The 14,088-nt window shown below is 48.6% G+C and overlaps 1 protein-coding gene across 1 annotated transcript in view; it reads right to left on the reverse strand.

The window, feature by feature from the left end:
* The window catches only part of LOC125711837 (protein jagged-1b), a 28,004-nt gene that overhangs the window by 3,107 nt on the left and 10,809 nt on the right, over positions 1-14,088 (reverse strand). The window contains exons 3-9 of the mRNA XM_048981237.1: positions 9,713-9,770; positions 5,689-5,943; positions 5,107-5,167; positions 4,587-4,717; positions 3,892-4,011; positions 3,281-3,394; positions 875-988 (exon numbers count right to left, since the gene is read on the reverse strand). Of these exons, the coding sequence (XP_048837194.1) occupies positions 875-988; positions 3,281-3,394; positions 3,892-4,011; positions 4,587-4,717; positions 5,107-5,167; positions 5,689-5,943; positions 9,713-9,770 (853 nt within the window). The remainder of the gene's footprint in view (positions 1-874; positions 989-3,280; positions 3,395-3,891; positions 4,012-4,586; positions 4,718-5,106; positions 5,168-5,688; positions 5,944-9,712; positions 9,771-14,088) is intronic.

Consider the following 14,088-nt stretch of genomic DNA (forward strand, 5'->3'; position numbering starts at 1 on the left):
CTCCAGTGTGCAATAAACTGGAGCATCTCAACTGTTTCCCTACATTGTGATTCTCTTGGTCAGCAGATGCACTTATGCCAGGAAGACGTCCCTGCATTGGTGCATCGCTTCCTTATGGCCTGCAGTACCTCAGTCCAGGATCACTGTGACCTTGTACTGTAATCAGCTGGAAAACGGATGGATGGATGGATGGATGGATGGATGGATGGATGGATTTAATAGCTCCATTGTGCTCCTTCTTAAGATTGAATTAATAAGCGTCTTTCTGAGACATTCTCTCAAAATATTCCATCACATTGAATAAAAGTGATTACTGGGATCTTTTGAAAAATGTTTTTTGCATCTATCCTTCTCCCAACCACTTAGCCTGTAGCCCATCCCGGGTGGCACAGGAGGGGGCCTGTAGCCCATCCCGGACGGCACAGGAGGGGGGCCTGTAGCCCATCCCGGACGGCACAGGAGGGGGGCCTGTAGCCCATCCCGGGCGGCACAGGAGGGGGGCCTGTAGCCCATCCCACAATATGTGCGTGTGCAGCACAGGACACCAAGCAGGAGACACGCTGCCGTAATGTCAGTCAGGGCTGAATTTAACAGGCTGGGCTAAAGTCATTTTTGCAGCTTTACCTATCGTATAAAATGCTGTAATGCTGTAGGCCATGCAAAATACGAGACTTCTGGCATTTTTACTTTCTTGATTACATTCACAGATCTTTGCGGGGACCTGAAAAATGGTCCCCACAACATCAAAAAAACTGATTTTTCATTGTGGGGGACATATGATATAGACCTAACACACAAACACACACAATCACACACACACACAAACAGCAAGAACACCAACAATGATAATGAAAAGAATGAAATGTTTGCTCACCCAACTGACATGTCCGACCAGACCAGCCGGGGGGGCACAGACATGTGAACCCCTGTGGAACCTCCTGGCATGTCGCACCCCGACCACATGGACTAGACGCACAGGACTGCACAGCTGTTGGGGAGGGGGGGGGCAGTTGATCAGTCACCAGCATTTCATGACATGGGCGACCGGTAAGATAGGGTGTTTGGGGGGGGGGGGGGTTTCCATAGTCTGTCTAATTTCTTATTTTCATTCCCTGTCCTCTTGGTTTGGTTCCTGTTCGGACTCAAATAAATAAAACATTATGAAATGAAACATTTTTCGCACATCACATGAGCTGTGGCAACTGATTTTCCCATCAGCCGGGTGAGTGGGGGGGTGTCTGGTTGCGCTCCTCTGCAGAGGAATCACAAACAGCACCCCCACGCCGGTCCGGGTTCTCGCTTCCAGGCAGCCATGCGCTGCTGGTTCCTGTATACATGCGTCGCTTCTCCACGCCTGCAGCTGAAATTATTGTAAACATTTTTTTTTTTCCTTTTTGTTAATTGTTTTTGGAAGGATTTAGGAGTTTACACAAAGTTCTGTTACCCACCGACATTAAATTATGTCTCGGGTTGAGAACCTCAACCGCCCCCCCTCCAATTAATTGCATGCTTGTGAGTCCAAGCTTGACAAAGGGATCCATGTTCTGTTGCTTCTCGTCGCAGTGACTCATGATGCCGGTGGCGAATGGGCAGTCCTGCTTCCCCTCCATTCCCTGCTGCCCCTCCCAGGCCTGTTAAATCCTGTCCGGAGAGCAGCATGCGTGCATCCATGCCCTCGACAGCGCCACCACAAAGGTGGGAGCAGGGAGATTAATGCGGGGCGCCAAACGCCTTTTTTAAAACTTTGATTCTCATTCATAGGCGATGCATTTTATAGCTACATAATTTTGCACGGCCAATCTGACCAATCAAAATTGAAATAAAAGAAAGACAGGTTTTGTGATTGGCTAAATGCTTCTAGGAGGGGTACAAGGAAAATCTGTATGGGGGCTGTGAGGAGATCCCTCCCGGTTTCGCCTGCCCTGTAGTGCTGTGTTATTTGTGCTCTGTGTTCAGCTAGAGGCTGAACTCTGGAACACAGACACTGTAAGACACAATTACTGGCCGGCAACATAGCTGCACTTCAGGGAGCACTGTGCACTGGGCACCTCACACCACAGCATACTGCACAGGGAGATCTGCAGTGCATCGTGGGTAACACGCCATCCAATACTGCTGTGGGTGGGGTGTTCTGCACTGTGTAGGATGGTATTGTGTTACGATTTGGGGTAATACATTTAGAAAATAGCAAACTGAGAAATCTGCCTTTTTAAAAACATTAAAAGCTAGGCATTATTTATTGCTGAGCCAGTGGGAAGACTCCACAATATGTGTGTGTGCGTGTTTGGATTACACAGTTGTGCAATGCGGGGTTTATCTACTCTAAACACACCCGAGCTTCCCCAATCTCTACCCACACGTCGCTGCCTCGTTGTAATTCTGCTTGGCAAACCGGAAAACAGTTACAGTTAACGCAGAAATAAATTATGACCTGTAGATTCAGCGCAGTCCTCATACCAGCAAATAAATACTGCCAGGCAAGCAAAAGCCAGCCATACCTACGGAAATAGCTAGAACACAACTAACCCTGCGGTCGGGTTATAACTGACATCATGCCCAGTTAAACAATGCAGCCAGCATGGAGTGCCAGCCAAGATATACTTAGACCAAGTAGTGCCACTCTGATGTACTTAGCAAAAATCCAGACCAAAATTTAGTTTCATCCAACCAGTTGTGTATAAAAAGTCACAGTCACTCTGAGTACTCTGCTGATTGGTTGAAACAAAATCTTGGTCTGGATTTTTACTTTACGGACCTGAACTATTCACCTTTGATTCTACCTATACACCAGTGGTTCTCAAACTTGGTCCTCGGGCCCCACTGCCCTGCTTGTTTTCCAGCTATCCCTGCCCCACACGCAAGTCCCAGCTGTCTTTCAGCTTCTGATTGACTGAACACACCTGATCCAGGTAATCAGCAGTGTGTAGGGCAGGGATAGCTGGAAAAAAAGCAGGGCAGTTTGAGAACCGTTGATATAGATCAAAAACGCTACATAAATAAAATGACTTGGCTGATTACCTTGAAAATGTCTTTGGAACCCCAATCAATCAATATAGGTGCTTAAACTGCTTTGCTTTCTAAAACACAGTCAAACTGTCTTCAAAGATTACGGGTGAAAGTCCCATGAAGCACACATGAATTGCAAACCTTCCCTGTACTGTAAGTCACTTCGGATATAAATAAATGTAGATTTAAAGTTGCTACTTTGCAGTTCATGACCCGTAACAGGCTGGGATCTCGATCAGGTGCTCTGATGGTGAGTCATAGAGGAACCAGTTACCAGAGGCACAAGCATGTCCCGTCCAGCCCTCTGCACAGACACAGCTGAAGCCTGAAGGGTCGTCCGCACAGGTGCCCCCGTTGAGACATGGGTTCGACAGGCAGGCATTCTCAACTGCACAGACGAGAAGGAGAGAAGAAGGAAATGAGATAAAAAGATAAACATAATTAAAAACCATCAAATTGTATTGCAATGGGCAGTTATATAAGTATTATATCTTGTAGTCATTAATAAATGTATCTAAATCAAGCATAGTCTTCATAAGTGTATTTAAATACAGCTCCTTAAAATAATTAGGTAAAAATAGTAAATCTTTATCATGCATACTGCAAAGTTAATTAAAATTGACTTTTGATCAAAATCGGGTTTGTTTTTGTGAGAAAATGCTCGGTTTTGAAGATTAAGCTAATATTTACCCATCGACTACACAAACAGGTTGACAGTCACAAAAAGCCGAAGCCCTTTTCCTCAGTGTCTGTGTCTGTGTCAGTGTCTGTGTCAGTGTCAGTGTCAGTGTCAGTGTCAGCGGAGTTACTTGTGAGGCAGCACACAGGTCTGTAAATGCGAGGACCGCGTCTTCCCCCGCCCACTGTGCCCAGGTCCCGACTCACCGATGTCACAGCTGCGTCCACGAAAACCCTCCTGGCACAAACACTGGTACTCGTTGGGTTCTGTGTTGGCACAGGTGCCCCCGTTTTTGCAGGGCTGGTGAGTGCCACAGTAATTGAGGTCTGACCCACACGGAGGGACACGGAGGAAGAGGGGAGGTAGGATCGAGAGAAGGAGAAAGCGAGAGAGAAAGAAAGAAAGAGAGAGAGATAGAGGGGGGGAAAATTAATGGAGAGTTAAACTCATATCAACCTTCCTTACTTTTCTTTCACGCAAAAACAGACTTTGGCTCTGTGACAACATCATTACATTCTGCTCACACTGAGCTGCACACACCTCACTTCAAACACCTGGTCACACACACATTATATTCACCCATTTACTCTGAAAGCTGTTTTGGCCAGTGAGAAATGCAGGTTGGGAGCTATGGGCCTTGATATTAGCAAAGGAGAGCTTGCCAAACAGAGCAGCTGGTTCTGGTGGTTTGCTCCCCAGCACTCAGAGGTCTGTGTAATTATGTCTCGTAGTGTGGGCTGAATAGTAAATGTTAGCAATATTCTGCCTTCCTGAGCACTGTGAGATGTTTGCATGGTGCCACTCCTAAGAACATTACTTGTTTTTGAGCCAAAAATTAGTCCACGTATCCTACACCGCCACAACAAATCTGCAACAATGCTCCCCCACGCCGATTCCTCACCTTTGTCACAGAGCAACCCACCCCAGTTGGTGTCACACACACATTTCCAGGGCTCCGTGCAACTGCCGTGGACGCAGCCGGGGAAGGTCACACACTGGTCGCAGAGCGGGCCCTGCCAGCCGTAATGGCACCTGAGGGGAACAGAGAGCGATGGAGAGAAATGAAAATGGGCGGATCGCTACTTTGATTCGCAAGCACGTGGCGGAGATGTCAAGAGTTTCCATATGTCAGGGTTGCCAACTTTGGTCAGCTGGCTGGGCTGAGATTTTCAATTCGGGACGAGTCCGCACAGACATGCGCACGCATTTACAGGTTCGTACACAGTCCGTAGGGTTTGCAAACTACCCCGGCGCTCCTGATGTAGCTGATTTTAGGTTTGCAATGGAATAATATCCATTCGCCGCGGGATTTCTTAGATGAGTGTGAGAGTGTGAAAGCAGAAGAGTCACGACAGACGCGTGAGATTTGGCAACCCTGATGTTTTGGATGCGGAGGCAGTTAAATCAATGCCTGGACTCACCTGCACTCTCCAGGAAGGCTGCAGAAGCCGTGAACTGAGTGACACCCTTGTTTGCACACAGCTGAAACATCCAAGACAGGAGCGATAGAGGAGACACAGCAAGGGTGCGTAAACGTTAGCATAGAGGCTACGCTGCGGAAGCAGATTTATGTCTAAAGCAATGGTTCATAAATATGACATGCAAATCCGAAATTACATCGATAAATCTCTAACTTTACCCATAGGCAAGGATTTCGCAAGCACACCTGTGGTGTGACATTAATGGCAGCAGATTCACATATTCAGACTGCACTGCACATGTCAACATTCTAAGAGGTGCTACATGACAGCAACGTATTGGCATTAGCAGAGATGAACCACACAGCAATACCACGCCTTAGATGAAGCACCACACGACAGCACTGTGACAAGATTAACAGAGATGGGTTATACAAAGCCTATACATTATCAGGAATATTTTACACGACGACAACGTGTGAAGATCAGCAGAGGCGTTTTTGCTATCAAAACCATCCATGACGTCCTACATGACACCCCATCAATGTCAAGTATTAGCATATGCTAGCTAAGCCTGCCACTCACCCTGTAGACACTCGGGACCCATCCGGCCCTCCATGCAGACTTTGTTCCCGCTGGCGTCACAGCCGTAATGGCCGAAGAAGTCGTCACGGGTACGACAGAACTTATTGCAGAAGGGGCCGTAGTAGTTGGTGTCGCAGCGGAATCGCAGACGATATTCCAGGGTCAGCTGCCGGCCCGGGTGGCGGAAGTTTTGCCACTGCTCTCCTGGGTTCAGCATGGAGGAGAGCAGCACGCGCTCGATCAGCTGCTCCTGGCCTGGAGAGAAGAGCGGTAGGAAGTCAGGGGACAGGGGTACAAACACGAGGAGGGTGACAGGTGCAGGGATAGGGCCAAGGGGGTAAAGGAGCTGGGAAAATGCCAGAAGAACAGGGATGGAGAGCATCGGGGTGAGTCATTGTACCTTTGTTGCTTAGTGGACGTTTGCAATTTTTTCCATTTATGTCTTTGTGGTTCAAAGGATAAATTCATGCAAAAGCCAGTAGGGTGATCCCCCCCCCCCCCCCATGGGATGTGAACCTACGAGTTTCGGGTTAGATCGCTTTTCAACGGCGCATAATTACGGAAGCTGGGGAAGAGGCCAAAGTGGCCACTGGTGGGGGGTGACCCCAGGGAGGGCCCCCTCAAAAAGCTCCTCATCTTTGTCTCGGTTATAATCCTTTTCGACAGTGTTTGGCACTCCTGGGGACTGTGGCATGTGCGTGTGTGTGAGCGTGGCTTCGTGTCTGAGGGGGAGAAAGACTGACGGACGGAAAGGGTAGAATCTTTAAAGAAATGGACCGAACAAAAGGGCAGGGAGACAATGAAAGCAAGAGAGCTCGAGAGAGAAGGGTTCAAATCTACAAACCCGCGAGGGAGAAAATTCCAGGTACTGAAATGAGATCAATTCAACTGACACGGGAGCAGAGGAGAGAAAATTGGAGGGAAGAAGGAAAAGACACAGGATGGATTCTCTTATCAGGAAAGTCTTGAAGTCTTCACATCTCCCGCGGCTGGAGAACTAGTGCTTGACTATCCACGCAAGTCAACGTTAGATTCATTCCTGAGGCACGTTTTTCTGTCCGGACACGTGGTCTCCAATTTCACGGCATCTAAATATCTATCAATTTGCGGCGTAATCGCATCAGCGATGTGATTTGATGTTACTGTCCAAGCGGATGAGACTGAAACAGAAGTGAGTGAAATACATTGTGGGAACTGCGGGGGGGCTGGGGGGGGGGTGAAAGAGGAAATCAGATAAAAGAGCTGAACAGAAAAGTCAGCAGGCCACACACAGACTCAGATCTGATAGGAAAACAATATTATTTAAATGTTAATTGATTATTATTGAAGCAACCTTGGTGTTTGCTGAGTGGATCCATGTTGCAAAAGCAAGTAACTCATGAATGAAAAGAAAAAACATTAATTATTTAAATAAAGAGCAAGAGTGAGTAGAGTTATGAAGTAAATGAGTGTCTTGTAATTCTGCCTTGTAATTCCTGATTATTGTCATCCATCCATCCATCCATTCGTCCATCCATCCATCCATCCATCTATCCATCCATCCATCCATCCATCTTTTACACCTGCCTGCCCTGCTCAGGATGGTGGGGGGCCTGAGCCTATCCTGAAAGCTATAGGTGCATGACAGAAAATAACCCAGGTTGGGACACTAACCCACAGTAGGGTACACTCACACCTAAGCATGTTTTTAGAATGTAGGGGGAAACTGGAAAACCCATTTCGGCACAGGGAGGACATGTAAACCCCACACATGGAGTGCTGGGGTGGAGACTCGAACCTGGGTCACAGAGGTGTCAGGCCACCATGCTACCCCCTTTTATTATCCATCCATCCATCCATCCATCCATCCATCCATCCATCCATTTTCTGTAACCACTTCTCCTATCCGGGGTCACAGGGAGTCCAGAGCCTATCCCAGAGGCTACGGACACAAGGCAGGGAGCAACCTAGGATGGGGCGTCGACCCATCACGAAGCACACTCACACACCATTCACTCACACATGCACACACACACACACCGGTGGGCAATTTGGAAACTCCAGATAGCCTTAGCATGTTTTTGGACTGTGGGGGGAAACTGGAGTTCACAGAGGAAACGCCACAATGTGACGGTGGATAACAAGTGGCCTGTGTGTGCCGACACCACCAGAGTGTGAATCGATTCCTGCGCATTCCAGCAGGGGGCGAGGGACCTGGGGAGGTGCTCTGTGCAAGTGGCTCTGACGGGAAGGCCGGCATGCACGCTGGGAGCACGTGCGGGGTCACGGTGCGGTGGGGGGGGGGAGAGCAGGGATGGGGGTATATGGGGGCGGGGTGGGGGGGTATGTACACGCGATTCACAGCAAGACTACTGAGCAGAGGAGATAGGAGTGTGAGGTCAGGCTGTGAATTCCAGTTCCTGCCCATTTACGCCTGCTGCACACACTCCCACTCACACACCTGCAGACACACGCATACTCATGAAGCACAACATGCGCAGTGTCACCACCTCCGTCGCTCCCTAATGTAACACAAACATGCGCCCGCATGCACAGACACTCAAAAGCACAGACGCACATGCACTCTCTATCCCTCCCTCTGTCCTGCCACATAAATAAACATACACTGTGGTGAACCCTCGCAAATATCTACCTGAAAAACCGATAATCATCTATAGTTTTATAGAAGTGCAGAAAGACGAAAGAGGAGTGAAGAAAGAGAGAGAGAGAGAGAGAGAGAAAAGGGGGAAAAGGGAAGCTAGCAGTTATTTCAATATTTCAACTGTTTTTTGACTGCTGGGTTCACCCACTGAATATCTCAGCTCTATTTATGGTTTTTCAGACTTGCTTTTCTCAGCTTCGCGACTTTGAGCACAACCACAGCCAGGGCGGCGACAGCAGCCTCTAATCCCCACGAAAACACAGTGCCGCTAATGTCCGGTATTACGCCGCATGCTAAGCAGATAATTTCAGCCTCTTTCAAACCCCTGTCTGTTATTTCCACGCTCATAGCTGCGAGGGATCTACGGGAGAACACGGGGGGCATTTAATGAGAGGGGCACGGGAGATAAAGAAAATGAGAAACGGAGGGAGGGGAGAAGGAGAAAGAAGAAAAGAAAATAGGTGAGAGCTGCGGTTAGGGCGCATTGCGTAAGCTTCAGCCTCTTCCTGTGTGGGTCATGTATAGATTACATTGTGGGGACCAAATGTCCCCACAGTGTGATAAAAACCTGTTATTTTGGCTTTGTGGGGACCACCTTTTTTTCAAAAAACGAAAAATACCAGAAGTCTTGTATTTTGTTTGATTACTTATGGTTAACGTTAGGGCTGGGTAGGGGTGAAGGTCGTCATGCTGGGATTAGAGTTTTGTCCATAGTAATGAATGCAGAGTCCCCACAAAGACATAATTACAAACCTGTGTGTGTGTGTGTTTGTGTGTATTAGCATATCTCAATGTAGTATGGTCTTGCAGTAATTATGAGCCACAATAATCAGATGGCAGGGCAGGAAATTAAGCTGCCTGAACCAATGACCCTTATATCTCCCAGCCCCCAGCCCAGCCATTCAACCACAGTGCAAGAAGAAACCTAACAAAGCCAGAGAAAAAGTGTGACCTGGGGCCAGGAGGTCACTGAGAGGGACTCTCTCTTTACTCGCCCACAGTCTCTCCACCTTGGGGGGGGGGGGGGGGGGGGGGGCACGCAGACGGACTTGCTCCATCCCCACCTATGTCTCTCTCGCTCTCTTTGTCTTCCCCTGGCTCTTTGTGCTGCGACTGTAATCTCCTTCTGTGGGAAAGGACCGGCCTCTTATGGTCGTGGGGGGGGGGGGGGGGGGGGAGGGCAGAGGGTTCACCTCAAGCTCCTAAAGCTTCAGCTAAGGGCCGCTTTGTTTCACACGCACAAACGCGCCGACTGGCGCTGACGGACCTCTGTCGCCCCCTAGACCCCACACATGCAACCTGCACCGCAGCCCTAAAACACGCTATGCAGTGCAAGCACACACACACACACACACACACACACACACACAGAAGAGGTCCTACCTGGCTCTGAAGTTTCATTGTCATGGTCCAGAGCCTCGAGCACCAGGGAGAAGGATTTCTGCAGACAAACAGACAGACAGACAAGGATGCCAACGTTAGCACAAACTAATGCTTTAATGCAGTATTTCAGAGCCCGGTACTCGCGGACCCCCAGCCAGTCTAGGCTTTCCCTCCCTCCCTGCTCCCCAACAGACACTCCACATTTTTGCTCCCTGCCAGTGCACAGTGTAGCAAAACCATGGACTGTCTGCAGGTCCCCAAGGCCCAGATTGGGAGACACTGCTTTAATATCCCCGGTTCTCCTCGGGAATTCCTTGGGTTTAAGCGTTTCCTGATGCATGTTGCCAACACCCTTGGGGTTTCTTAGGGTTAGGGTTAGGGTTAGGGTTAGGGTTAGGGTTAGTCATTTTCCCAGGTTAAAGCAGAAAAAATATTTGACACCGAAATCAATGACACCATCAAAATGGGTAAGAAAATTTGAATTAAAATACATCAAACAACTCGGACAGTTTAAAAAAGATTATATTTAAGTTTTTTCAACACAATGTTTTAACAGTGCACCTTAAAATGAATCCTTTTGAGCAAACATAAACAGGTAAAAGCACACAGACTAAGACTGAATCTTAAATCAAGTGACTTCAAGTCTAGGACATTTTCACTGGATACAGCATATTGTCACAACAACGCAACTTTGATTACAGACATACCCTGACATTGTACAGTGCTGAAAATTGACGCTCCTCCTGCTCAATTTCTGCCAACGGATCAGAGGTGGCGCATGAATAATTCAAGGCAATCTCTGCGAAACATCAGCACCATTCATGCAAATAATGCCGCAGAGGCTTATGGGCACGGCGGATTAGCGGAAGGGCACCGCGATGTGCAGTGGCGGGCATGGGAGAGCAGAGGGCGAGGGCAGGCGGGTGAAGAAGAGGGGCACAGGGGAGGGTGGAAAGGAGGAGGAAAGGAAGAGGAGCAGTAAGAGAAGGGATGAAAAAGGAGACGAAGCAGGGAGACGTAATGGAGAATAAGAAGCGGAGAGGGAGGCAAAGAAGGTGAGAGGAGGATGAAGAGGAATAGATAAGAGGAAGAAGAGAGGAAGTGAGAATAGGAGGCAAGATGAGATAAGAGAATTGGTATTATTCTGTACGCTCAGTCCCAACGTGAACGTGGTCATATCTGCTGTTCCAGCGGCCCTCGCACATTTTCACAGCCCCTACCCTTAGAGCTCCTGGGGGAGCACACACCATTAAATATACTTTACATATTTCACTTCCAGCTGCCCTCGGCTTCCTCTCCCAGTTGACACAGACAAAAGACGGCCTTTATCTCGATTTGTAATCCCCTATGTGCAGACGCCACACCCCAGTGGTTAGGCGGATTCCGGGCTTTTCTGCGATCAAACAGGCGCATCCGACACCACTGATAGAGCCCGTAGTGGTATTGCTGCAGTTTTGCATATTTTATCCCTCACTCAGATAGCTGGGTATCGCAAGCATTAATACATCGGCATTCGCCGCACGCGTCGATAAGAGGACGTCGCCCCAATTTGGATTGGTCTAAAAAGAACGACAGCCACTTAGCTATCAGGCGGTGTGCCGACTCGCACAAATGAGGCACAAGGAGAGCAAGCAGAGTGGTGCAGAAACACGAGCACACTGACAAGTGGGGCACAGTCACACACACGCGCATACTGAACCGAAATGACCTACGACAACAACCCTAACTTTCGCCATTGCACCCTCCTCTTGCTCCTTTGTGCCCAAAGGTGAGGGCCATAAAAGGGGCAATGATTTTTATAGATGGGAAAATCTTGTTATCAACCAATGATATTTTTTGAATCGGTGATTGACAGGGGAGGAGGCACGCCATGGGCCAATCAGCTTTCAGCTGGGGCCAGTGCCCCTGTGGCCCCGCCCCTGTATTCACCCCTCTTTGTTCCCCTTATCCCTATTTGTTCCCCTTTGTCCCTAATTTGCCGACCCGGTCCTCTCCCAGCACAAAGCAGCGAGATGCCCAGAACAGAAGGGACTCGAGAGATACAGGAAAGGAGGAGATGGCTGGGGGGGGGGCACACCTACGGGAGCGGGTTGCGTCATGTGTGAGTCAGCGCCCCAGGATGGGCGTAACGCAGATGGGCCTCGGGGTTCGGGTTAGGGTCAGGTTCCGGCACGTCCGCGTCTCTCCCTCCGCTGACCCCCCGCCGGCCTTGATGCCGATGCGCCTCCCGGAGATGACCACCCTCTTCCTGCCCTTCCCCGCCTCACGCTTCCCCCCACCCACCCCGTCTTCCTCCTTGCGGCTTGTTGTGACTGATCTCAAACCGTTTTTCCGTTCGCCAGCAGTCCGACACCCTGCCACATCTGTATCCCCGGATCATGTTGAATCACATTCATGCTTAGTCTATTCTCACAGTATGTGGAGGCTTTAGCTCTGCCTCAGCCTGCCACCCCACAAACCCCAGACTGCAATCCTCTTCTCACTGTATAGAGTGAGGAATCAATGGCTCACCTACATACTACATCACTTTGTATTATTAAATAGAAAGGGATAGTTGGAAACTCTTATTGTGGCACTATAAGCCCCTCCCACATTTCGCCGTCCATGTTGCCATGCCAACCATCAGCTATCGAAACCACATTCCTGTTTCAGACACCATCATCCATCTAATTTCCATTTTTCTGATTCCCGTGTGTGATGCGTGGCCTGTATTCCCATCAGGCATTGAAACAGGTCTGCTATTCATCACCTGGACCTCATGAAAGCGTTCAGGATGTCTCCTAATCCCAAAGCAGCTTCTCAAAGTTCCTGTCCAACACCTTGCTGGGTAGCAGGTCAGGCCTCCCTGCGTGTGATCAAAGGGTTGTCTGTACAAATCTCGTGCTCGGCAAAATAGTCACATCTCCGGTGGGCCCTTGAGCAAGGTCCTTAACCCCTGAAAATTACTCCAGGGGTGTCGGATAAATAGCCTGGCCCTGCACTGTGACCCCCCCCCCAGATTCACTGTCACCTGTCTTAAAAGAGAGCAAGATGGGAAATGTGAAAATTAAAGCAGTCTAATATAAAATAAAATAGTATATAAAATAGTATTGCATTTTTTCTTTTCATTTCATTTAACCCAAAATTGGAAACATGATGGCAAAAAAACTTCGACCTCTAATCATTTCGCTTAGGTCACACCAACCGTTGCCGGTAGGAAGGACCTGACATTGTCCAGTCACCCCAATCCAGCTGAAGGCTTCATCCTGACCTCAATCACTCCCCATTATGCCCGATACTCTAAAAAGCTTAGGGTTTCTCACAGCCAGTACAAATAACTACGACACACCCGTACACTCTACAAGGGAGCTGTTTCCATCTGACAAATCTGACATTTATGTGCATTATCTTATTTTGCAAGCTGAAAGTTGCTTTATCAGGGACCCCATGAAAAGAGAATTAGGAGAAATTCTGTTGGATTTACAGCTTTATAGATTATGTTTGAATGAAACAGATTTGCTTTAATGTTTGCTTGCCTATTTTATCCTCACCCCCCGAGGGTGTCCACCCCCCATCTTGCGTTCAGTACTATAGCATGAGAAGTTACAGTGTAACTAAACAGACACACATTCCTGTTGGCCAACATCGACAGCCAGACACGGGGACTCTCATGCACATACAAACAAGCGCAAATGTGCTCGCACAGGCTCGAACAAAGCGACAGAGGTCGCAGGCAATAATGCATTGCCTTTCGTGTGACAACGGCTTTCTTTCTCTTAAGTTGAGCTAAAAGTGTTTTGTAAACACAAGGAACAAGATACTGAGCCAAGCGTCGCACGCAGATATTACACGAGAACACAAATTTCAAAAATAGAAAACAAAAAAAAATCCCACGGGTCGTAATCAACATTTCCGGCGGCGACCAAAACAGACCCAAAAACAGCAGTGCTGATGAGACCAGGAAAGAACAATGCAGATACACACACACACACACACACACACACACCCCTTACAATAATCAGCATGGATGGTGTCTGGGGCCCAGGTAACGGAAAAGCCTGGGGCTAGAGTGCTCACTCTGTCCATGCAGGTGCATCATATTCCTGGTCTCTCTGTGGTGAGCCCTGCCTTTTTTCTCCTCTCACTTACAGTGAGCAGACCACTTATGTTCTACATTACCAAGCACTTTTTTCCCACTCAACCCCTTCCCATCACCCTACAGAACCTTTTTTTGTAGTATATACAAACAATGGCATGTATCTTAGCGACGGGGGTCAACGGCACACCTTGCAGAAGACCAGACAAGGTGTTAGCTGGGACTGTAATCCCTGACTGTCCGTCCCCCGAGCTCTGCATCCTTAATGACGCACTGCATTAATGCCGCAACACTCTCGACC

This window comes from Brienomyrus brachyistius, chromosome 17 (genome assembly GCF_023856365.1).
Source record: "Brienomyrus brachyistius isolate T26 chromosome 17, BBRACH_0.4, whole genome shotgun sequence".
Taxonomy (NCBI): Eukaryota; Metazoa; Chordata; class Actinopteri; order Osteoglossiformes; family Mormyridae; genus Brienomyrus; species Brienomyrus brachyistius.